This window comes from Cinclus cinclus, chromosome 1 (genome assembly GCF_963662255.1).
Source record: "Cinclus cinclus chromosome 1, bCinCin1.1, whole genome shotgun sequence".
Taxonomy (NCBI): domain Eukaryota; kingdom Metazoa; phylum Chordata; class Aves; order Passeriformes; family Cinclidae; genus Cinclus; species Cinclus cinclus.
Window position 1 is genome coordinate 118,268,559 of NC_085046.1, and position 24,563 is coordinate 118,293,121.

Sequence of the window (24,563 nt, forward strand, 5' to 3'; positions counted from 1 at the left end):
TTTGAGAATATTTAAGTTGCTCTTTTCTGGAAGGACTCTGATTATTCTCTGTATTAATTCTACTATCACGCCATACAGCATACAGCTTAAAATACACAAAATAGGGATATGTGCCTGCAAAATTAATGCCACTGAATCGGCATTTTAAAAATATCTATGGTACAAGTTTCCCTGCAGTTTGTAGGTGCCTATGTGTTCAAGTGGACAGTCCAGTTTAACTGTAAAAGCTCATTATTTTGACCATCCTACAGCACTACATGAATGAATTATTTAAGTATTTTTGTTCTGACACACAAGAACAATTTAATAAAGTAGTTTATAATTTTTCTTTGTTGTCAGACTTCTTCAGCATATTGGAAAATATTTTAGTAATTCCTCATTTATCCTGAAATCAGAAGTGAGTTGAGAAAATGTCCTAGACTTGATTTTTTAAAAGAAGTTTTCCCTGTTTATGTTGTTTTGTAAGTTGGTAAACTCTCTAGTTTATTTTGTATAAAAATACTTCTGTAAAAGGACCCCAAAGTGCTCTTCTGTTCAGTATCTGATGTTCAAGTAGTATCAAATGAGATTTAGAAATGTGTTTGAGACACAGGAGGGCTGCTTCAGGAGCAGGAAATGCAGAGGAAGCCAGGTGCTGTTGGAGAGAAAGAGATGAAATGCAGCAAAGTAAAGACACAATGTGTGTTGGGCTCAGATCCTGGGCACTGCTGTAACATTGAAAAGTTTTAGTCCATGGAGAAGCCAGTGGGATTTTTGGAGCTGGAGATGAATGTAGTTTTTAAAGATGAAACTTCTCTCTGTTCTGGATTTGCACAACTTGAGAGACAGAGAGGTTGATTTGAACAATAAAGAAAGAAAAAAAGAAAAAAGGCAATGAGTCACAGTGCATAAACATTAGTGATTTGACTATTTATGGAAAATATTCCCAAGGTTCTGAGAAACTGTCAAATAGACTGGAAATGATAGCAAAGGAGTGTTTACTATTATCAATAGCTGAGGAATAGACTGAAGGAGATCTTGGAGGAAAATAGGCACAATGAGGTTACTTTGAGAAATACTTGGAGTCCAAAAAAGCACATTTTTAAAATTGGTAGTAATTCTGTGAGTACCGAATAATTTCTGCTGACTTATCCAGTCATCAGAATTTTTGTCAGCTCTATAGAAAAGTTGGAAAAGGACCTAAGCTTCTTTGAGGCAGAGCAATCTAGTAGCAGACAAATATTTTAGGCTTCAGAAAGACCTCTGTATCACCTGGTCTGCTTCTCTTGCTCTGAGAAAGATTAAGTCTACCTCTACCATTGTGATTGATGTTTGCCTAACAGCTTATAATGATAAAATTACTTGAAGACCTTCAGAAAAGAGGACAAGAAAGAGGTGCTGAATATTTATCATCACAGTTTTGTTCTTTATTGAGAATATGTTTCCCATTCTAATTCTTTTGACCTTTAGCTAATCTAATAGCTATGCCCTTCAGAATAAATTGGTAGGTTACCTAGTCCCTAATTTAAATCAGTTGCTAATGTGCCATAGCTATCTACCTACAGACCTGTTCTAGACTTTCCTGGCACCATAAATATCACCCTGGGTATGTGATGCCGCTCTGTACTTATTTTATAGATTCACGTTCATATAAATTTTATTTGGATAAATTGTGTTCTGGTAGCAATACTGTGCTTTCCAGCAGACAGTCATCATCTGCTCTCCCCAGCTGGTAGCTGTGGAGTTGACCAGATGATGCAGTCATGTTAAGAGCTTCTGACTGACCTTGCTTTCTGGTGGAAAGTAAATGTTTGTAGGCCCAGCTTGCTCTCACATTGCAGCAGAGACCTGACTTGCCTCCATTGTCCTGTGACATCAAAAATACATAGAATTTATGGCATGTACATTAAAACCTATGAGAGAAACGTACATTGTTTATGAAGTAATACTTTAAACTCCAGATTTTAAATACACTCATATGCAATTTTAGGATTATGAAATAATATTTTAATGAGTATAATGGCATATTGGGTCATAGAGTACTATTAACTAGAGATAACATTAGGCTGTAAACTTGTACTTTGCTTGATATTAAAATGATGTGTTTATTAGACCAAGAAAAATAATTCCAGCCTAGCTACTTTGCTGTTAACTAATCTCCTGCTTAATTGTGCTTTTCTTCTTTTGGCTTTTACCCCTCACAGATAGTGAGATACAACTGAGGCGAGACATGGTCTTCTGCCAGAGCCTGGTGGCCACAGTCTGTGCATTTTCAGAGCAACTGATGGTGGCCTTAAATCAGATGTTTGACAGCAACAAAGAATATGAAATGGAGACCTTGGAGGCCAGCAGAAGGTGGCTGGAACAGATAGCCAGTGCGGGTCTTCTCCTTCATTTCCAGTCCCTGCTCTCTCCAAACCTGGTAAGACTCCTCATGTGTCGTGCTTGGTCAGACCCCCTTTCCATTCCCTGAACCAGGGATATGGTTAAATAGTCTCAGATGTCAATCTTATTTTCTATGTCCTTTGTGCTTATCTGGGTACTTAGTTAGCTACTATTTGGAAAAGGTTCAATTCAGATAATTACAGATTTGGGAAATGCGTGGTTATGATATGGGAAATAAGTTTTCCACAAAGACAGTATTCTGTTTGCTTTGAATTGGCAAATAGTGAGTTTACCCTTGACTCCCCACTGCTGTTGTAGCCGTTCCCTGGAATTGAATGTAGTATTAGGTGATAACCAGAACTTCATTTTGCAATAAGCAACAATACAAGATAAATAAAATACCTGGTTTAGGTAATTTTATCACCTTCCCCCCTAAAAAACTGTAGGTGTATAGTAGTTGAAGGAGTGAACATGCTGGTCTGTTTTGCTCCTGTCATATGGAAAATCCTTGTAGCCTGTCAGAGTAATTGGAATTCGGCTGTTTCTTCATGAGGCTTGGCAAAGAGCCATGGCTTAAGAAACAATTAAAAATAGGACATGGCTTTGTAGTCCCTTAATCCTCAGTTATCCAAAGTGCTTCTTTAGCTATTTAAGATGCTTCTCGCACTAGACTGGTTCCTGCTAACCACAGGAACTGTGAAACAGTCTGCATAGTCTGCTCCATGATAGTCTTCTCTGCCTCTGGAGTTGCTCACTGAAAATAAAACTCCATGTAAGTAACAGATGATGTTCTTAGTATCAAAGATGATCTTTCCTCTCCTTGTCTGTCTTGGCAGCAAGTTGCTGAAAAGTTGACATAAAAAACTTTAGAAGCAGAAGAAACCAATACAAATAAAGGTATTTCTACATCCCAGTCAAAGTCTTAGTCTACGCTGTTGTTGGAGAGCACTGACTTAAGCCAGTGTGACCAGCTACCTCACAGGCAGTTGTGGTACATGGGTACATGGGTTTGCATGGATGTGTGCAGCTTACAAACAGACAAAATCAGAGACTCTTTATCCACTTGAGGAGCATGTGAAGAAGGAACAGTCTGGGAAGCTTGGACTCATGTCTTGGTTCCTGGATGCTTTTTGACAAGGTGTTGCACCAACAGGTGGTGCAATACTTAAAGTTCAAGAGTAAATTCCATTGGTGCCTGTCTAATGTTTTTCCATGTGCTTTGTTGTTATGTTATCACAAAGTAACTGTTGTCTTTACAGCTCTGAATAATGATATTTTTTCTTTCAAGATTGCAGTGATTTCCTTTGTAGTGAAAGTGTGTGCTACTTAACTATTTTCACATAATCAGATATCAGCAGTGTGCATTGTCCAATTGAAAATAAAGTTCAGTCTTTTATGCCTAATAGTTCTTAACCAAGGGAAATGTATTTAAAGGAAGCTTTTTCAATACCTTCTCAGTACTGTTTGGCTTAGAAATGATCCGTGTTATTTTAAACAAGGGTATTTGAAGGAAATTGCACTCATTATGGCCAGAGTTCGGTAAGGAATGAACAGTTGTGCAAGAGTTTCCCACGCTGCTCTATGGTATTCAGACTATTCTGCTGACAAAATCACTCTGTCCGTAGACTTTATAAATTGAGCCAGAAGACAAGATATTTCTTGCAGATTCGCTTTTACATAAATAAAAGGGGGAATGCTATTTCGCTACATACATCAGGGAAAATAATGGGTTTTTTCCTTCTGTTCTATCATTCTGTAAACTATAATTTATTATCAATTTATGGAAAACTGTTTATTATTCTTTGCCATCATACTATTTCAGTTCTTAGAGGGGGAAAAATTCATGCCTCAGATTTCCTTTTGGCTCTTGCTAATCTAAAGAGCCAGGAGAGGGCTGTATGAGGAATAGCATTACTTTAAGTGATTATTGATTTAAGGTATAATTGTCTGCATAGTTAACTCAGCATAAACATAACTGTAGATTACTATTTTCCTTTTTAAAGGTTCAGTTAAGTGTCCTGAGAAATCCTGGATCTCTTTAACTATCTCTTTAGCTCAGGGTACACAGAGTGAACTATAGGTGCAAATCAGAATATTGGCACATCTGTGTACTTGATTTGTGCCTGGAGTTTTGTAGATGAAGTGCAAGTCATCCTGAGCTGTAATTTCTCTGAGCTTCTGGTTCAATTATTGGTGCTTAGAGTGGACACAATAAACTCTAATAAGTTATTCATAAGTTAAATCCTAAAGTTATGGAAATCTTAAAAGAAAATTGCTAAAAATGTGAAAACGGTATACATTTCCCTTTTATTTGTTAATAAGACAGACCTGGTAGCAAGACAAGGTGTTAAAATCTGGTTTCTTACAGAATAACGACAGAATGATTTGATTAAAAGATATGAGAAATAGTGGTAGCTACAAATTACCTATTAATTTACTGTATGATGTGATAGCATTAATTTTAATAATCTTGAAGTAGTAATAAAAAGGAAAATGCCAATAGAAACAAAGACATTCACCTAATCTAGGAGTTAAATAGGTTATACACTGCAGCAGTGAAATGTTGTGCAACACTCTGTAGTTAATTTTATGTCCTGCTCTCTCATATTATTTCTGGTAGGGAAAACATCTGGCTGAAATGACCTTTCCAGTTTTTATTTTGCCTTTTTTAGGCTGATGAACAAGCTATGCTAGAAGATACATTGGTTGCATTGTTTGACTTGGAAAAAGTTACTTTCTACTTCAGACAATCAGAGCCAGAACCACTGGTTGCAAGTGAGTAATTAATGCCTGGGTTTTACTGGTTTTGTAACATTTTTTGTTCCTAGAATATCACCTCCCACAAGGAATTTTATATAACTTGGAGTTCTGGAGAATAAGTAGATGTATAGCTCACCTGATATTCCTAGATGTACTGAAATACAGCTATCATCAGCGACAATGCCGAATCATTATCTGGCAGTGTCAGTAACCTTAAGGGCAAAATTGTTTGCTTAGCTGAACTTTCTATTGAGAGTATGTGACTGCATCAGGAAAGTCCCTGGAAGACCCAGCTGTTGTTGAAGAAATGTGTAAATATAGCTTGAAGGTCTTGGTAAGGAAATGCAACTGATATGAGATGAAGAAGCATAAATCACATTTCATTCTGTTGAGTGAAAAATAAAAAACTCTTTGAAGACTTCCTTGAAAGGACACGGCAGGCACTATTTGGTTGCATTAAATTGGGCAAGCAGCTTTCTCTGAGCCCTGCTGTTGCAGAAGATCCCTGAGCCCTTCCTCACAGAACTTTCCCAACTCAGCAGGAAAGGACTGTCTTTGCAGTCTGCTGTTCATAAACTTCGCTCCTTTTCAGCCACTGCTTTATTATTATATATTCAGCCAGTAGATATTTTCCTGCAGTGAACTTTATTTAGTGAGCAAGAAGGCCTCATTTTTTTCCAGTCTCATAAATCCCCTGGGAAGGGAGGAAAGCATGTCTGCTTCACATCAAGTTCTTGTGAAACAATTCCTTTGCTGGATTAAGACCACACTGGAGAGAGCTTCAGCAATAACCAAAACCAGAAGACACAAAGCTACTCCACAGAGCTCCCTGTGCACAGGAGAATTCAGTAGCACAGGGCTGATAGTCAGGTAGGATTTATCCTGTGCAGGACCATAGTTATTTTGGTTTGATTTAAGTAAGGTTCCTGCTTAGAGTGCTTCCAAAAGAAGCCCTGTTCTTACCTAAACCAGGTAACAATATGGAAATGCAGTTCCAGGAGGGCCTCCTAATGGGAAGTTTATCCTGTACCTCTGTCATGAACAGTTAATATTGCAGGATCTTTTAACTGAGGTGTCTGTGCTAACAAATAGAAACTCTATGTGTTCAAGGATTGTAATGAATTCTGTATTTTCTTTTGGTTTAAATGCTGCCACCACAGTCACTCTGACTATGCATACAGTAGTTAAGAACTGGCAAATAATTTTTTTTTTCAGTTATGATTCTGAATAATCAGTAGGAGAAAATAAGTCTTTTTCTTATTACCATAATTTTTGAAAAATGTTCCTTTCGAATCTTTACCATTTAGGTACAATGTGATTTATGCTCACAGTAAAAAAACTCTGTAATAATAATGCTAATGCAACTCACTATGCTTTGTTGTTACTGTTTTCAACTTGGAGCCTTATCTATGGAAACAGTGTATAATGGCAGTGAATTTTTTACCAACTGAATGAATTTTGTGTGCAACAGTTTCTGGAAAAGAATGTGGCACTGCTTACAATGAAATTGTAACACTGACTGTCTTTTTAGACGTTCCAATCACGTACCAAGCAGAAGGAAGCCGGCAAACACTGAAGGTTTACTTCTACCTTCATGGTTACCATTTTGAACAGCTTCCACAAAGACTGAAGAATGGAGGAGGATTTAAAATCCACCCAGTACTTTTTTCACAAGGTAACTTCCCCTTGTCCTGCTTCTTTCAGGTATTAGCTAACTCTCTTTAAACTCCCACTTGTTTACTCTGATTTGAATCCTCTGTAGTCATAAGGGTACAATGCTTATATTTAGATGCTGTTTAATGTGGGCATCTATTGAGGACTTTGAACTAAAATGTAAATTGAAGAAATTCTAAAAAACAGAGGCATGGTTATCAATTTCTAAATTTATGCCAGTTACATGATTCCAACCACAGAGACTGAATCTTCATTTATCAATGCTGTTGTTATTTTTAGCCATTAGTGGGCAATAGTCAGACCATGAAACTTGTCCTTAAAAGTGTTTGGCTTTCCAAATGCTAACGTAATCTTTTCCCATTACTTCATATTTGAGGACTAAATTGTTATCCCCCAGAGAATTCTGTCTCCTGAAAATGTTATGAAGAGTTAAATAGTGTTTTCAGACTTATGCAGTTATTGCTCTGCAAGCATTACAAAGTGAGGAATGGTGGCGCTGATGCTCAGACTGTTCATAAATTACAGGCAGCCTGCATTAGCTGCAGTGTCATTACAGTCATCAGGAGCATGAGGTTTGCTTCACTGAAATGGTGAATGTGAGCTGCTGATTGCCTTGAGCCACTTCTGATTTCACAGGGAGCTGAAAATACTCCATACCTTGTGAAAGACTTCCAGGGTCTGTGTGGAATAGGCAGAAGTCAGGCAGACAAATGAAGTTTTAGAGGGGAGCTTGATCTCTGACAGACTAGGAGGATGTAAAAGGAGATAGTGCACAGAAGTATAAATAGCTGAACTTACTATAAAGTTAAAAAGCACAATTTTTATAAAAATAAGATCCTTGGAATTTCGATGGTTTTCTTTCGAACAGATTGATTTCAGTCGTAGGGAAAAATGAGAGCATTGAGCAGGAGGCTAATTTCAGTAGAGCAGACAAAAAAAGCACTTCAGAGGGAACAGAAAATACCTTGGTTCAGCTGAATTCTTGGAAATACATTTTTTTTTTTTAGACTGGGGAGGGGATTCGGTGTGCTACAAGATTTATTTAGCAAAATCTTTTCCACTTCTGCTTCCAATAGCACAAAAAACGGTATTTCTTAGGATAAGCATCTCTGTGGTCAGTTAAAGGAAAAGGATCCATTCAAGTGTTTACATCTGCTTAATATTTTTCAGTAGCATGGAAAGTTTCTTCTTTCTTTATCATATCGAATTTCTTTAATTTTCAAGGATCATCCTCTAAAAAAGTCCACTGAACTCCAAGAATAAGAAGTCCTGGATAAGTCTTTAAATCCTAGTGTTAAAATCATTATTTTGAGGGTTTTTTACCTCATTAATGAGTAGATTGGGATTCTATATTTTGCTTCTTTCCTATGAGGTTTGGCTGACCTGCCATCAAACTAATTCAGTAGATTCCCATCTGTAACTGAAATTTATTAGCTTCTAATGTAGAAATCTTAAGTTTCTCTGTGAAGCAAATTTTTGCTCCCCTAATCTAAACATAGGTAAGTTCTTTCCTGCCTAAAATACAATGGTTTATGATATTTTCAAATGGAACATTTAGAAAATCATGTTTTTTGGAATACTTTGTCAAAGGCACTGGTCAGTGCACGTCAGACTGTTTATCTCTGTGTTTCTCTATTCTGAGTGTCATAGCTCCATGCCTAAAATCACAAGTCTGCATATTTACACAATTGGCACTATAATATTTTTTGAGTTTTTTGTTGTTTACCCAGGCTATATTATCTATCCCTCGATTTGTGAAAAACAGTTTTGTTTAACCACATACCTAAGTGTTTATACATTCAAAAGGATGCTGGTTTGCGGGACTGGGGCTAAGGATATTGAGATATTGCTATTGGCATTTAGATTTCTCTATTTCCTACATTAGAATTAAGATAAGCAATGAATTTAAAGACACTATTTAAAATGAAAATTCTGTTTATTTATAATTGTTGCATAGTGTCTTAATTCTGTATAGTTTTGAAATTTTTTTTAGTTTTTCATAGAGTGTTAGAATAATTCAGGTTGGGAGGGACCTCAGGAGATCTATATTCCAACCTCCCACTCACAAAGCAACAGCTATGACATGAAACCAGGTGGCTTGGCTGTCTAAAAAGTAGGACCTTGCAAGCAACCAGGGACAGAAACTGTGTACAACCTCTTGGGTAGCCTGTTACTCTACTTGACTGCCCTCATGGTGGAAAAGCTCTTTCTTTCTATTGAGTAGAAACATCTCTTGTTTCAATTTGTGTGGATTGTCTCATTTTGCCTCTCAATTGCACATACAATTGTGAAGAGCCTGGCTCTTTACGTGGCCCTGTACTTGGGTGTAACCCTCTACTTGTCCCAGTTTGGCACTAGCTGCAAACCTGTCTTACCTCCTCCATGTCAGAGATAAAGACACAGAACTACAGAGATACCTGTGACGCTCTGCTTGTAGTGGGCCCCTGGGCAGACCATGTCCCATTAGCTACTATCCTTTGAGTCCACCCACTTTTCCAGGTTGCTTTCCCAACCACTTATTCTATGCCTTCAGACCATAAGATCCTATCTTGAATTGAGAATACCATAGAAGACATATTTGTAAGGAACGCTTCCTTACAAAAGAACTTTCTAATAAATTGGGTAGAAAAATGTTCAACCCTTCAGAGAGGGCAGGGACAAAGCGCACAGCATGGGAGTCCCTGCCTGCACCTGCGAGTGTGGCCCCACAGAGGCAGAACTCTGTGCTCCTGCCAGTCCTCACAGATGACTGATTTTCTCAGTTGGATAATCTAATTGAATAAAAGCAACTTCATGTCAGTAAAATAAGCAAGTAGGGATTATCAATTCTGTTTGTGTTAGCATGCTGTTATAAATGGAGTTCAGTGGATATGTTTGTTTGGGCTTTCTGGTGTGACTTAAAACCAAAGAAGAATCAAGTCTGACTCTTGAAACTTAATATTTTTCGCACAGAAGTAGAATTATAAACTGTGAAAGCACAGAAGGGCAGTGCAATTTGCATGTTCTTTCACAATGAATGAATTATTTATTAACTGGTCATATTAAGCAATACAAGCAGAATTAATATTCTGTGTGCAGCTGAAGCTGTAAGGCAACAGCATGTTTCTGTGAAAACTCTGCTTATGGCTTGCATTTTCTGATAGGGTGATGAGTTCTTAGAATGTGTTTGGATTACTAAAGTGGCAGTGTTCCTAACTGTAAATTCTTAAATGCTTCTCCACAAAAAAAATCATATTTCAACAAGAGTTGGGATTTATGTTATAATGTGGTTGACCTCTTAATGGGAAGATCTTAATATTTCCAGTACAAATTTTCATGAGAATCCTTTCATTGAAGTTTCTGTTGAGTTCCTGGGTTCTTGTAGCAATATTCATCCTTGGTTTGGTGAAATGAATACAGCAAAGGTGGACACAGATGAGTATTTGACTTCACTTAGCTTGAAAAGGAACTTCTAGACCACTTTCAGACATCCAGCCAAATTTGCTTTGCTTGATCTAGAAGAAAGTATTCACATTATCAGTGGGTATAACCAGAGGAACCTGAGGTGCTCCACGTCTCACAAAATCAGGTTTCTTGAGAAGTTATTAGGTCTTCCTTTGTGAAAGTTACATTGATACTTTATTTCCTCTGCCCCAGCTCATTCTACTGTTTTCTTCCAGGATATATGAGAATTAAATGCCACATTTGCATTCAAAAGGCAGGAATACTTTAATTAAAGCAAAGAAACTCAAATTAGTGCTCTCCTTTATCTTTTCCACAGGGCAAGAAATAGAATTTTTCTTGTAAATGAAATCTTTAAGAGGGATCTATGTGGATTTGAACGACGTACAGAAACAGCTCAGCAATTCAGAGTAGGGTCACAGCCTCAAGGTTAAAAAGTAATTCACTTGTGTGTGAAAAAAACTACAAAGAAGGCAATTACTAAATATTTAATACTGATCTTTCTCTTTTCCACTCTCATTTCTCTTTTCACAGCATTGGAGAGCATGGAAGGATACTATTACAGAGACAGTGTCTCAGTGGAAGAATTTCAAGCTCAGATTAATGCTGCCTCACTAGAAAAAGTCAAGCAGTATAACCAGAAGCTACGGTGGGTAATAAACCAACATTCCTGGAATTAGCTTACAGAGTTATGTTTTTTCAATTCAGTTTCTGTGACACAGCTTTAAACTGAAATGTGTTGTATGGTGGTTGGCTTTTGGTCATGATTGAATAAGATCCAAGATTCATGATTCTGACTTTTCTGATTTCTGCACTGTTAAGTTACTTTTACAAAAAGTGTTTTCTCCTGAAAGTTTTATCTGTAATTGCCTCCAGGTTGTTGTACTAATGCATATGGAAAAGGAAAGGTCTACTTGATCACAAATGGAGTATCAGAATTGCTACACTTTATGATCTGATTTTATAGACCGTATATACCTAATTTCTGCAGAATAGGACTTGAAAAATAATGTTCTTTTCCTGCTTTCTCCCCACACTGCACCATCCTAATGGGAATACAGACATATTTGGATACCTGCATCAGTGTTGGCTATGCATTACAGAGTGCATGCTTGCCAGTATATGTAGATATTATGCAGCCGTGTATTTTGGTAATGTTTCATCAAGGAGTTGCACATAAAGACAATTTTTATTATGCAAAATAATCTGCTAGTTATTAAGTAAAGTAAGGAAAATGGGTACATAGATCACTCTTGTGTCTCACTGTGTCTGTGCAAAGCACCTGTTTGAGTGTTCTTACTTGCCATGTGAGTTGAAGAGTGCAAATGACTCTGGTAAAGCCACATCTATTCACTTTTAGAATTAAATTGGGTGGAAATGTCATTTCACCAGGACAATTAGGCAGTTTATAAAAGCAGCAGAGAACAGGAGTTAAAAAAGGCTCAAGGACAATGGAGAAGGGGGAAGAAGATAAATGAGAGTCTCTTTGCAATTCCTTCATCTGTTGGTCCTCTCTCTGGAAGGTTTTCTTCACGGATCTTGCAAAATTATTTATCTTATTTGTTATTAAAGCAGTGAGATTTCTAGATTCTGTTTTAAACTACATACTGCTATAGCAAAAGTGATTTTAAAGCCAATTATATTCAGTGAGTATGGTATATTTGATTTTTTTGGTGTGACATCTCTGTCAGTGCTCTTGTATGTCAATGACAAATGTATTTATTTATTTAGTCTGTTTTCTTTCTCTTGTATTTGCACTTCTATTTGGGAAGAAAAGTGCCTCCTGACTATTTATGTGACAAGGTTTATATTGTAAATCAATTTTACAGAGAACTTTGGTCATGCCAGTATTTGGCCTAGATGAAATCAGCTAGTGTTGGAAAGAGATTCTATTAGTTAGACAAGACTTTTCTCTTGACTTTTTTCTATGAATAGAACTAATTTAGCCTCCTATGAAAATCCTTAAAATAAATTCTTCCTGACTCTGTGCTCTAGTGTTCCTTGACCTTGCTTACCTCATGAGAGGCCCTCCATTCATGCTGTGGCTATAATGAGGTACATTCCCCTTTAGAGTGTTGTGACTCACAGCTCTGGTGAGTTGCTAAGCTTCAAGGCCTAGTTTTATAAGAATTTACCATGACAAACTTATCACTAAAAAAAATTTACTGTGGATATCTCTGTCCAGTCAGAAGAACAGGAAAAGAATTGATGTTTTTTTTCAGCTCTCTAATGTCTGACTAGAACATTCAGTAATTGATTTGTTTGCTTTCTGGTGAACTCTACCCATTTCTTAAGTGCAGCACAAACAGCTTCAGGAAGTAACTGACAAAATGTGAAGAGGAAAAACAGAAAAGCAGATGCCTCATTCTTGTTTTGCTATTTGCTAGCCTGTGTAGGTGTTTGGCCAGGAGAATCTAATGAAGTAAGTACAGCAGCAAAAGATACTAATGTTTGGATAATTGCTCTAAAGAAGAAGAAAAAAAAATAAAAAAAGGAAATTGAATATTTCCTGGAAGTATGCTCAAGTGCAACAATACTTCATGTGGAAGAAATCCTCTGTGCAGCACCTCTTAATTAGTAATAAGTCATTTGAGATACAACCCATAAGCCATTATTTCTCCATAGAAAAGGAATGTGCTGCTTGCTTGTTAGATGTCCATCTGATGAGCATTTTATAATCTCTCCATCACTACAGCAGCCAAAAGCAAGTGGGAGCAACAGCTATGGAAAAAGCAGTGGGAGAAGACCATGGGGACTAGTGGGAAAGAAAGCAAAGCTTGGCAGTGACACTGCAGCCAAGGCATCCATTGATGAGAACTCAGGAAACAATTTCAGATTCTCTTATTCCTGATGCATTGAGTAGTAATTCTCCAATAATAATGTGAAATAAAAGAGACTCCTTGGGTGTGTAAGGTCCCAGTTGCAAACAGAGATGTTGGCCTAGCTTGGTATGCACCAAGCAGGAGAGTAAATTAAAAAATGAGTAGTGTCTTTGGTCAGCTACCATCTAATTTCTTGTAGTAAAATCTTGTTAAAGTTTTAGTACGTATAATATTTTTAGGTGATGGATCTCATACTGATATATTCTTTAAAAGGATTAATATTCGGATTATTTATTTGAATAAATCAAAAGACATATTAGGAAATTTTTAGTGGATTTCAGGAAGAATAGCCATTAAATCAAGAAGCAGAACCTTTCCTTTTATTGCAGAGGTCATTCAAAATTCTGGAACTCTGAACAGCTTTTCCTCAGTATCAGAATTTATGCAATAAATCCAGGTGCAAATCTATCCTCCTTGACACTGATTTGAGCATCATAAGAGCTTCGATCTTTCATGGTTTTTGCTTTGTGGCTTTTGCAAATACTACCTCAGCTATGAAACAGTCATTGATAAGATTATCATTTTTATGAGAATGCATGAAAGACAGTTGCAAACTGGTTATAGAATTCCATGCTTATGTGGAATGGAGGAAATGACCCTCCATCTTCTGTAATGGACTTAACCCTAGCTATTTGAATATTACTAGTAATATAAGGGAACTTTTATTCTGAGATAAGCTCAAGTTGATTTCTACAATTCCTGAGGCAACATCCACTACACCAGCAGTATGTAGGAAGTGCTTTATTGAAATAAAGGTGTTATTTAACGAAAACCAACAAAACAACCAATACCTAGTTTATGAAATTTCAATCTGATGAGAAATTTTCAGCATCTAACCCACAATTATTCTTAATGATGCTGGATTTTTTTTTTTCAGATTACACTTACATTTATAGTTCACCAATTCAGTTTCTGGGACACTGATAAGGAAAATAAAGTTATGTTCAAATTCTCTTTGAGAACTGAGCTGGTGCTAGTAGTTGCCAGCAATGTAAATTGAACCTTATCAAATTGTTTGCTAATGAGAAACATTCAGTATGTCCAAGTGAAAGTGATTAGGTCTGCAGAGATTTTCAAGATCTTTTTTTACTATGTGTTTAATAACTCAGCAGTTGTGTTCTAATTTAGAAGCGGACTAAAAAAACCCATGTATCTGACCATTGTGGAGGTCAATGTTAAGTGAGACCTTCTTGTATTCTCCTTCCTCCTCCCACTTTTCCCCATCTTTCTCCTTTGGTACTCATTGGTTTTCAAACAGGCTTTTTTCATCCTGAATCAATCCTTTTGCTGTTACAGATACCAGACATTATTTTGCTTCAACAGTGTAGGACACGCAGGTGTTCAAATCCGTAACTACTACAAATGCTGATAGGAATAACAAAATCTCACAAATGCATTATATTTACTCAGACTGCTTGGTTGATTTAAATATTGTCTTGCAAGTCTTGAGTTATGTAATTGTAAAAATGTGGGGGTAAACTTAAAGCAGTAATGCTGCAAAAATACAATTTAAGAATTATTTGTTTAAAATACATTCTGTCCTTTGAGTGTGGTCTTCATAAATGTTGAAGGTCTATTTCCTGCAGTAAGGTTCAGTATGCTAGCACTGCATAGAAATAAATCTTATGGTCCTTGCTGTGATGGTCAGATTGGTTGTGATGCAAGCTTGTTAGAAGCTGGGACAGACCCTGACAAACAGGTTAGCTACATGGCCATAGCTCAGGCAGTCTTTGAACTTAACAATGACTTCAAAGTAAAACATTTAGTTGGATATGAGAACAGTTTTTATCCCCAGACAAATAGGGTTTGTGGTTAGCTTCCTGCAAATGTAAGCCATTTTTGAAAATGGACTTTCAGTGTCAGAATGAAAACTTCTGCAATGTTTGTCCAAGTTATCATAGCTTTGGACTTGCTGGCCCAGGGTGGGAATTTGAGTGGGCAATAGGAAGCTTCTTCTTTCAGTCTTCCTATCTCTGTATTTGATATTTTAATAGATTAATCTTTTTTTTTCCTAGTGGTGATGGGATTTTCTTTTTCTTCTTTTTTTTTTTTTTTTTTTTTTGGTAGTTTGAATTTTCATTCTAGGTAAAAGCTGTCCCTCCAAAGACATTCTAGTAAAATGTAGTTTTCTGCAGGTGCTTCTGGTTAGCTGCTTAATCAGGAAAGTGGAAGCACATTTAGGCTTTAAGAGGTTTTTTCCTCGATATGTCTGTGCACGTAAGGGATGTATCACAAAGGTAGAGAGGATGTTCAGGGCACAGGTCATTCAGCAGGGTGCAAGGCTGTGGCTGTACCAAGCCTACTTCCAGCTTCTGTGTCTCTGCAGTGTGCTTTGCTTTCATTGTTGACTGCAGGAGCAAACTATGGTGGTCTATAGGAGCTGAAAACTGCACATCAATATATGTGCTTATCTGTCTATGCAGATAAGTTTTAGCGAATAAGGAATTAGAGAAATTAATGTTTTTCAGATAGATGAACATTTTTAATGCCTCTTCAGAACTGTATGCTTGCATTTAGACATATAAACACCTTCAAAAATTGTTTTCTGATGTTATGGTGTTTAGGATTGGGAAGATACAGAGGAAATGAGAAAAATAATAGATGAAGGTGAGGTCAGGAGAGTTCTGCTTTTCCATTAATTTTCTGTTATCCTCAGCATGGCACTTTCTTGTGACACCCCTGATTATATGATGACCCATTTCTTTACTCCAAAGAGAGGATCTTGCTGTGGGAAAGACAGCTGAGGGCTGCTGTACATCCCCACCACTGGTATGGGTGCTAATTACCACTCTGTAGCAATTAACTCGCCTGTGCATCAATAGAGAAAGAAAGTCTGGAAAAAATGTTCCTTCCTTCCTTCCTGCCTACCATTCTGTGTGATTTAGAGCTATTCTTTGAAATCAGCTGTGTCCAGGATTATTGGCAGCTACTTCTGCAGTCTGTTGTACAGCCATAATAGAAGAAAAATTAAAGCAAGTAGTAAGGGGGGAAAAAAGTGGATTTTTCTGGGGAGTTTTCTTGGTTTTGTGTTGGGTTTTTCTCCCTATGTTGTTGCTTTCTTGGATATCATTTTAGGAGATAAATGCAAGTCTGGTATGCTAAGGAAGCAATTATAATCAGTGAATCTAATGACAAATGATTTAGCTAACTACCCTCATTACATTGAACATCTGATTACACTGAATGTAATATCTGTCATTTTAAAGAGTTTCATTTACAATGTAACTTCAAACAATTTTTCTGTCTGAAGCCTCCTGTATTTATTTTATGCCATAAGTAATCCTCCACAGAGCAATGGCCAATTTAGTTGGATTCTTTATTCAGGGTTATTACAATTCATGAAGTTTTCATGTTGTTGGATTTTGTTTCTTTTAATTTTAAGAAAGATAAGAAAAGGAAACTATTTCTGCCCCTAGAATATCTGCAAACATGGAACAAATCTGTCTGAGGAATGTAACATCTTTTTATTTATATGCACACGTATACATGCGCAACAGCCTCTCAAGCTGCAGGCTTCTTGGCAGAATGATATTTTCTGTATCCTGTATAATTTAGTCAAGGCAGAAAATAGATGTGATGGCACTCATGGCTTCAGGCTGAACTAAAATTCTCAAATAGTTGCTTTGCTATAAATGAGTTACAATGACATAAAGCATCTATCCACTTAAAGGTAATTAATTACTATGAAAGAAAGAACTTGTTTGTCTCTGAAACAAAATGATGGAGCCTCAAGGCAATACCTGCATTATCAAAAAGGCTAGATTGTATATCAATTCATGTAGTAAATACATTACAATCCACCTTAAGGCTTACAGACTCTGCCGCACTGTTTCCAGTGGAAAGATTTTCCAAAGCAAATGCTCAGGTGGTCAAGAAGCTCATCTTGCTTGTCCTTGTGCTACTCTTGTCCTGTGATGGGTCTTTGCTTCATGGCTGTTCATTTCAGTGAGTGACACGTTAATGAGCAAATAACAATTTCTGTCCTTGCCATCAAATTTAGAAGAGTGATGTGAGGAGCGTTACAGGTTTCAGGGAATGATTCTATGATAATATTTTCTTTTTGTTACAGTGAGATATTCCTAAATCACATAGAAAAACTCCTTTCCTGTGTTCAATGCTACCTATTTGATACACAGCTTTGTACTCAAAACAGCAGCAAAGAAAAATAAAGCTGGACTGCAATGCTACATAGACAAACTTAACATGTATTTTATATGACTATATAGTTTGAAAATCTAATGACTCTTAGGTTTTTAAGATGTGGTTCCAAATGTCTAGAAATTTGTGACATAACTCTCTCTAAATGCAGAGTCTTTATGAAAGAGAAACTGAAAATTAAACATTCACTCCAAAGGATATAACAAAGATAAAATATCTAAGTTTGTCTCCTGATGAACTTAATGAGAAGTACTTCAGATAGAACAGAAATTAGGATACATTGCATCTAAGTGAAGCAAGACCACAGAGATAATAGAGAGATCCTGGGAAATGTAAATTAAATTTGTCTAGCCGGTCTGAAAGATATTACCAGACAGCTTGAATTTAGTGTTGAGATTTTTTTTTTTCCTCTTTCCATGCTGTGCTCATTCTGTGAATGTAAATTAATTGTTTCTTTAGACTTTTGACAGAATAGGATCAGTATTTATTATCGGTAGTGTTCTGTAGTGGAAAATTATGAGTCTCGGTAGGTTATATGTACTGACTCTGCTCACTGAGGTGGGCATCAGGTTCATCCTGCTTTCTTTATCTGCTGCAAGCACAAAGAATGTCTATCTGCAGTGATCAGAGGTGGAGCCTTTTCTTTCACTCCTGGTCACTGGTAGGAATCCAGTCCAAGCCTCCTATAGCTGAAACCCTAACTACATGATGAATATTTGGCAGGTTGTCTCTTTTAACAGTGTATTCCATGTCTGGAGTATCAGGGGCTAAAAAGGAGACATCCATTGTCTGAAAGAGAAATATGGAAGCAATTACTTAACATTATTTGGTTCAGTGTGGATTTGGCTCTTTTGACAGTGATGGGAGAAGTCAGGCAGCTCTAACTGGTCTCTGGTTAAAGAACTTCCCTTTTACATCACAAATAGGGTGGTTTCAAGTGTTCTTGGATGTAGGTAGAGATGCTGGAGACTAAATTCTGGAAAACAGGTGAAAAGTGGGCAGTGTTACATAGAGCAAACTGGATATTTTTTTCTATTTTTTTTTGTCATACATGACTTTCTGATGACATTTCTGTGCTGACATTTATGTAATCTCCTGCTTTTGTGTTTACAAAGGTTTAAGAGTAGGGCTGTGAAAGGCCTGCTTTGATAGCAGGACTGTTTCTTTGCAAGCATCCTCCTCTGTTTCTGCCTCAGATACTTGTGCTCTTTCTGGTGCCAGTTGTTCAACATACCTTACTCATAGGCTGAAGATAGTTTAAATTGGCGAGAGGTCAATAGTTTGGCTAGATGCTGCAGTCTTGCAAGAAAATGAGGAGCATTATGAAGATTCCTCCCCTTAGTTTAAGAGTATAGTTTCTTGGGAATATGATTTTCAAGAGTTGAAAGTCTGCATCCCTGCTATGCTCCCAGTCAAGCCCACTAAAGCAGATGATTGCCAAGAAAGTCCTTAAGTTTCATTTCTTAAAATTTTCTTAATATCCCTCCCCACTTGTAAGTATTTAAATTCATTACTAAACCTGATGATTTTTTTTTCTCTTTTCCCTGTATTTTTCTTGTCTCACCTTACAGTCACATGCCCTTCAGCAAAGCCTGCACTGTTCCTTACACTAGAGGGATATAATAGTTGTCTTGTTTCCAGCCAGGACAGGGTTAATTTTTGCAGTAGCCAGGAGGGACATGGCAAGGACCTGGGGACTGTTCTAAACCACCTTGTCTCATTGCCAGGGGCAGGAAGTCTCTTCCAAGGAGAAGAGGTTCTTCCAGTGCAGTAAATGTGGTGCTGGTCCTGACCCAGAGGGAGCAGTTGGGGTGGCATGGCTGTGGTCAGATTGTGGGCTCCACAGAGAGCATTTTTGTGTGGAAGTCACTCTCTCTTGTGGACTCTTTTGTCATTAATATTGTTGCTCTTACTGTTTGTTTTCTTGCCCCATTGCTGTTTTTAGTAAATTTTCTTATCTCAACCTGTGATCTTTACCTCTTGTGCCTCCAATCCTCCTCTCCAGCCTGCTGCAGGGTAACGGGGAAGTGAGTAATGGTGCATGGCTTGGAGTGGTTTCAGAGGGAAGAGTAAATTGGAGATTATCATTCCTACACCATGACAAAAGTAGGGACTGACAAAAGCTGGTTTGATGCTTCTTGGTGGAGGTAAGCCAGAAATCATGGAATTATTTAGGTTTGGAAAAGACCTTTAAGATTGAGTCCAACGGTTAAACCTGCACTGCCAAGTCCACCACTAAACCATGTCCTAGAGTGCCCTATCTACACATCTTTTGAATACCTCTGGGATAGTCACTGAACCATATCCCTGGGCAACCTGTCGCAGTGCTTGACAATCCTTTCAGTGAAAACCAGTTTCCTAATAACCAGTCTAATCATCCCCTGGCACAAATTGAGGCCATTCCCTCTTGCTCTATCACTCATTATGTGGGAGAAGGAGGCCAAACCCCACCTCATTACATGAAGAACGGGAATGTCTCCCCTGAGCCTCCTTTTCTTCAGGCTAAATAACCTCAGCTCCCTCAGCTGCTCCTTGTAAAGCTTGTGCTCCAGCCTTTCTCCATTTTCACTGCCCTTCTTTGGACATGGTCCAGCACCTCAAGATCATCTTCATAGTGAGGGCCCCAAAACTGAACACAGAATTTGAGGTATGGCCTCACCAGTGCCAAGTACCAGGGTTTTAGGACCTTACCAAAGGTTAGGGCTTACTGAGTTGCTGACTCATGGAATATAAGTTACACATTATTAGAGCCACCTGGTAGTAAAATTTTCTGTTCTGCACTTCAGATTTCACAATAGTTGTGAGAGGTCAAAATATTACTGTATATGCCCTTTGACCATTTAAAATCATGGTACTGTCATGAAACTTTTCAGTTGTTAAAGTTAAACCTTTCTGTAACCACTAAGGATGCTGGTGACACTGTACATAGGATGGTATTACTGACAGATGCTAAGAGACATGATTTAAAATTGCTGAGTCTTAGCATGGGTTGAGAATGTAATTATACTTGGTAATTTATCATTTATTGAGATTTGCCATTTAGTGGAAAGAATACATGAAATAATTTGCTGTAACAGAGAATGGATACATTTACTACTGAAAAAAGAATTTTTACATATGTACTGTATGTATATAAGTGTGTTTATAAATGTGTATTTATAAATATATATACACACATATATATACAATAAGCATGTTATGCACACTCTTACCTGTATAGTTAAAAATTGGATGGCAGAACATAAATTGTTATTCAAGAAATACAAATATATGTATGCGCATAGATGCAAAAATACAGAGTTACTGTTTATCTGTGTCATAAATATGTGCTTTTTAGTTTGTGCTGAAGAAAATAATTTGGAACTCTCACTTCCCTACTCCACACCACTGTTCTGATGTGTTCTTTCTTAGGTTGCTGACTATGCTTTTCTACATGGTCTTGAATATCTTATAACTGGGAGATAAAAAACTAGTAGAATTAAGATCCATTTCCATGCTTCTTTTGAGGACAGTATGAATTAATTTATATGTTTGCCACAGTGATGTGGAAATGAAATTCTTCTGTGCTATAATATCAAAGCAAAACCTTTCTAGAGCAGAAGCATCAACTTGGTAGTATTTTATGCCATAACCCGGTTACCTCTCCCTCTCTGATTATTTCTTTACTATTCTTGTATTTTGAAGAAAAGATTAGCAATACCTAGGATAACCCTATGGGCTTACTGGCACGAGAAACTGAGAATAAGACTAAACACTTGGATTTGCTTGAGTTATCTTTCTGCTCTAAGTTACTCAGGAATGTATGTTTCTGTAGGTTTAAAACCTTCTTAGGGTTCTATTTGCAAAATTTCAATTTTCAGGGCTTTATAAATTTCTGTGTCAGTTTTGGAGGGAACCCTGTAAAATGCTTCACTAAGAAAACATCAGTACTTCTGTGTTTCATTTGTACTGAGGTTCTGGGAAGATGTCCTTGGAAAGCATTTATCTTATGAGAGATTTTTTTTTTTTTTGAACCCTAAGATGCTTGTTACCTTATCCTGGTGTTAGTTTTCCCTGAGATACTTGCAAAAGTCGAACACAGCAATCGTCCTCAGTAGATTTATTGTGTATTGGATTATCTACTTTTTTCTTTTTTTTTCTTTTTTTTTTTTTTTGGAAGTCTTTTCTGCTGGATCTTTGGGAAATTGAAATGCTTTAAAAGCTAGACTAACATCACATTTGGAGACAAAGAACTATGATTTCATTCTGGTTCATTTCAAATGGATTAGAAAATATTGTCCAAATTGGGCACCATGCCAAGATTGCCATTAACTTTTCCCATAAAATATGATTAAGGACCTTAACAAGCATTTAGTAATTAAGTGAAGTGCTTTGGAAATTTATATGCTGTCCACAGGTTGTCATGTTCTGTAAAATACTGAAGACAGTTTTTATGAAAAGCAATAAAAATAAAGCACTTGAGGAACATCTGGGAATGTTATCTGATGGGGAAGGAATAGTTTCACTTGTAACAGGATATTTTGATATTTTAAATTAGTGCTGTGTATAGTTGATTTTTTGTTTGGGTTTTTTTAAGTTAATGAATAATTGCCTGGATTAATGGAGTAATTCCTATAACCATGTATCCCATTCTGGTGTCCATGTTGCTTCATTTTTTTACCCTGGGTTAATTATTTTCCATGTACTCCATTAATTACTGTACTATTCCATGTTTGGTTTCTGTTTCATTTAATGCAGATGAATCTGCTGGAATAACAGTCAGTCCAGAGAGATGGGATTGCTGAACAGTCTCTGAATGAAGCAGATTTTCCTATCGTATGGCAGGAAAAAGCAGTATAGGTTTTCAGTCTGATAATGTACAGTGGAGAGAAGGGTGAGGCTTTGTTTTGTAGCTTTGCTAACAAAGAGAAAAGGCTGGTCTGTTGCTGCTGAGGTAGCTTTTATGTGCTGTGGCCACTCAAAGTGATTTATGAGTAATTTTCTCTACAAACCTCTTTTCCTTTCAACAGTGCCCAGCCTCCTTTGATACAGAGTGCATTATGGATCATGCAACAGGCCTAATGGAATAACAGAACTAGATTAGTTTTGCTGTGCTTTCTGAGGGAATTAATTCAAACCTCAAATGTGGGAGAAGTTGTTTTTCAAAACTACAAACAAATAAAAGGTGGATGGATTTTTGTAATAAACTGAATTATTCCAGATTATTGAAGAGTTAACAGGTATTCAGATCTGCAGTCTGCACTCCCCACTCAGCAGGTGTGCAATAATGTAACTTTTTCCTAGGATGAAATCATTCAAAAAGACAAGGAGCAGTTTTTAACCTTGTGTGCTACATGAATCAGTGCTTTAATGACTGGGGCATCCAGCTGATCCTCTTGTTTGAGTGTTAGGATGCAAGGAGACAATTCTTTGACTTGTGGTTGTTTTTGGTGTTGGTTCCCCCCCCTCTTCCCTCCTCCCCCCCTCCCCCCCCCCCATTATAAAGCAAGTGAAATTTGACCGTCAAACTCCTTAATTCCAGCCTGAGTTGTGGCTCATTTGTGACCTTTGGTCAGGTCTGTGCCTTGAGCACACACAATGGAGCTAGATCACAGTTACACCTGGAGGTTGTCACTGGAAAATCTCTCTTATTTTTCCTATGTGTTCCACAGTTCAGTTGTATTTCTCTTGTTCTCTTTCATTTAAATGTTGCCCAGAGTTTCTGCATTAGTAGCTGCTGCCTGCTTCTCACTGGTAGGTAGAGACACCTACCAAATATTTCTATTTTCAGCTGCCACATTTTAGGACATTTTAGGAGCTTTACAACCAGCAAAATGAGTTTTGTGATCAGAGAAACACGGAATGGTTTGGGTTAGACAGCCTTTAAAGATCATCTGGTCCAGCTTTACTGCTGTGGCAGGGACTGACTTGTGTTGCTGCAGAGGCAATAAAACCTGTGACCTTATCACAAAGATATGTAAAATATTTACTATACCTATGAGATGTTTAATGATAGCTTCTCTGTGGTGAGCAGTTAAGTTTCTTATAACTTGGAAAGTTAAAACAAAAATTCCTCTAGGGTTCCTGAATTGAGGAAGACATGTATAATGTGTATTTGTACCCTGTAGGATTTCTGCTTTTTTGTTTTGTTTTATATTATGAACATGTATATGTTTCCTCTGTCAGTACTGTGTTTCATATTGGGGATTCTACTTTAATGTTACTGCACTTATATACAGCAAATATAAAAAAAGCTTGTAGAATGCGAAGCTCAGGCACTGTTTGTAGACCAGTTTTCCCAAAGTCACTCTTAAAATCTATACAGTTGCCACAGACCTTTTCATAGGTAGTTTTGTTGAAAATCACTTTCATATCCTGGATTTTTTTCTGCTAACTAGATGTTAAAATTTTGCTGTACTGTCAAAGGGCAGAGGGATAGTTTTTGTCTCCAGAACAGCAACAACAACAAAAAAAAATTCCAATGTTCCTTTATTACTTTAAAAGGAGGAGTGTTTATTGTGCCTGTTTATTATTGCATTACTCCTTGACCCTCTCCTACCATAAGGTAAAAAACCCTCCAACCTTAGGATGGTATATAATTATAGTCCTTTGTAGATATTTTGTTCAGGACTTGAAATAATTAGTTTTTGCCTTACTCTATCTGTTTGTTCTTTCAGGGCATTCTACTTGGACAAGTCAAACTTGCCTCCAAATTCAACATCTAAAGCAGCTTATATAGATAAGGTAAATAAAAATGTCAAGTTCCTAATTGAACTCTGTATGTTACACAGTGTTACTGAGACTTTCTTTATCCCATCAAAAATTGAATTGTTTAAAGCTGCAGGGAGAGGGGCAGGGAAAGGAGCTCTTGCAGCTTTTTTTCCCCACCTGTGTTTTTTGGGGTAGTTGGTGCCATGTGGTTCTGTATTAACAGGTGTGGCAGGAGGGTATCTGTGTTTAAGAAGAGGAATCATTACTTTCCTTTTTCACTGTGCTTTCAGAGCAATGCAACTCCCCTAGGAGCATGTGGGGTTGGATGGGGAGGACAGGTGCAGGCAGAAATTCTTTGTTCTGAAAGCTGAAAGCGCTTTTCCCAAATTAAATACTCCTTCAGCATCCTGCTCAGAAGACTTTCTTCTGAATCTTCTCATTTAGGCTTTCTTCAAATGCTTTAATCTGTCTTTAAACCTCTGTGGCTGAGAGATCCCGGGGGCTATACAAATTCATTTAATGCTCTCTTCCCTTGTTGGAGAGTTACTTCACGTGTTGCACCCCAGCAGGGGGAATAAAGAAATTCCTGGGGTC

The 24,563-nt window shown here is 37.3% G+C and overlaps 1 protein-coding gene across 1 annotated transcript in view; it reads left to right on the forward strand.

Moving 5' to 3' along the window:
* The window catches only part of PREX2 (phosphatidylinositol-3,4,5-trisphosphate dependent Rac exchange factor 2), a 161,773-nt gene that overhangs the window by 113,606 nt on the left and 23,604 nt on the right, over positions 1-24,563 (forward strand). Inside the window, exons 32-36 of the mRNA XM_062502196.1 lie at positions 2,184-2,401; positions 5,037-5,139; positions 6,656-6,799; positions 10,774-10,888; positions 23,936-24,002. Of these exons, the coding sequence (XP_062358180.1) occupies positions 2,184-2,401; positions 5,037-5,139; positions 6,656-6,799; positions 10,774-10,888; positions 23,936-24,002 (647 nt within the window). The remainder of the gene's footprint in view (positions 1-2,183; positions 2,402-5,036; positions 5,140-6,655; positions 6,800-10,773; positions 10,889-23,935; positions 24,003-24,563) is intronic.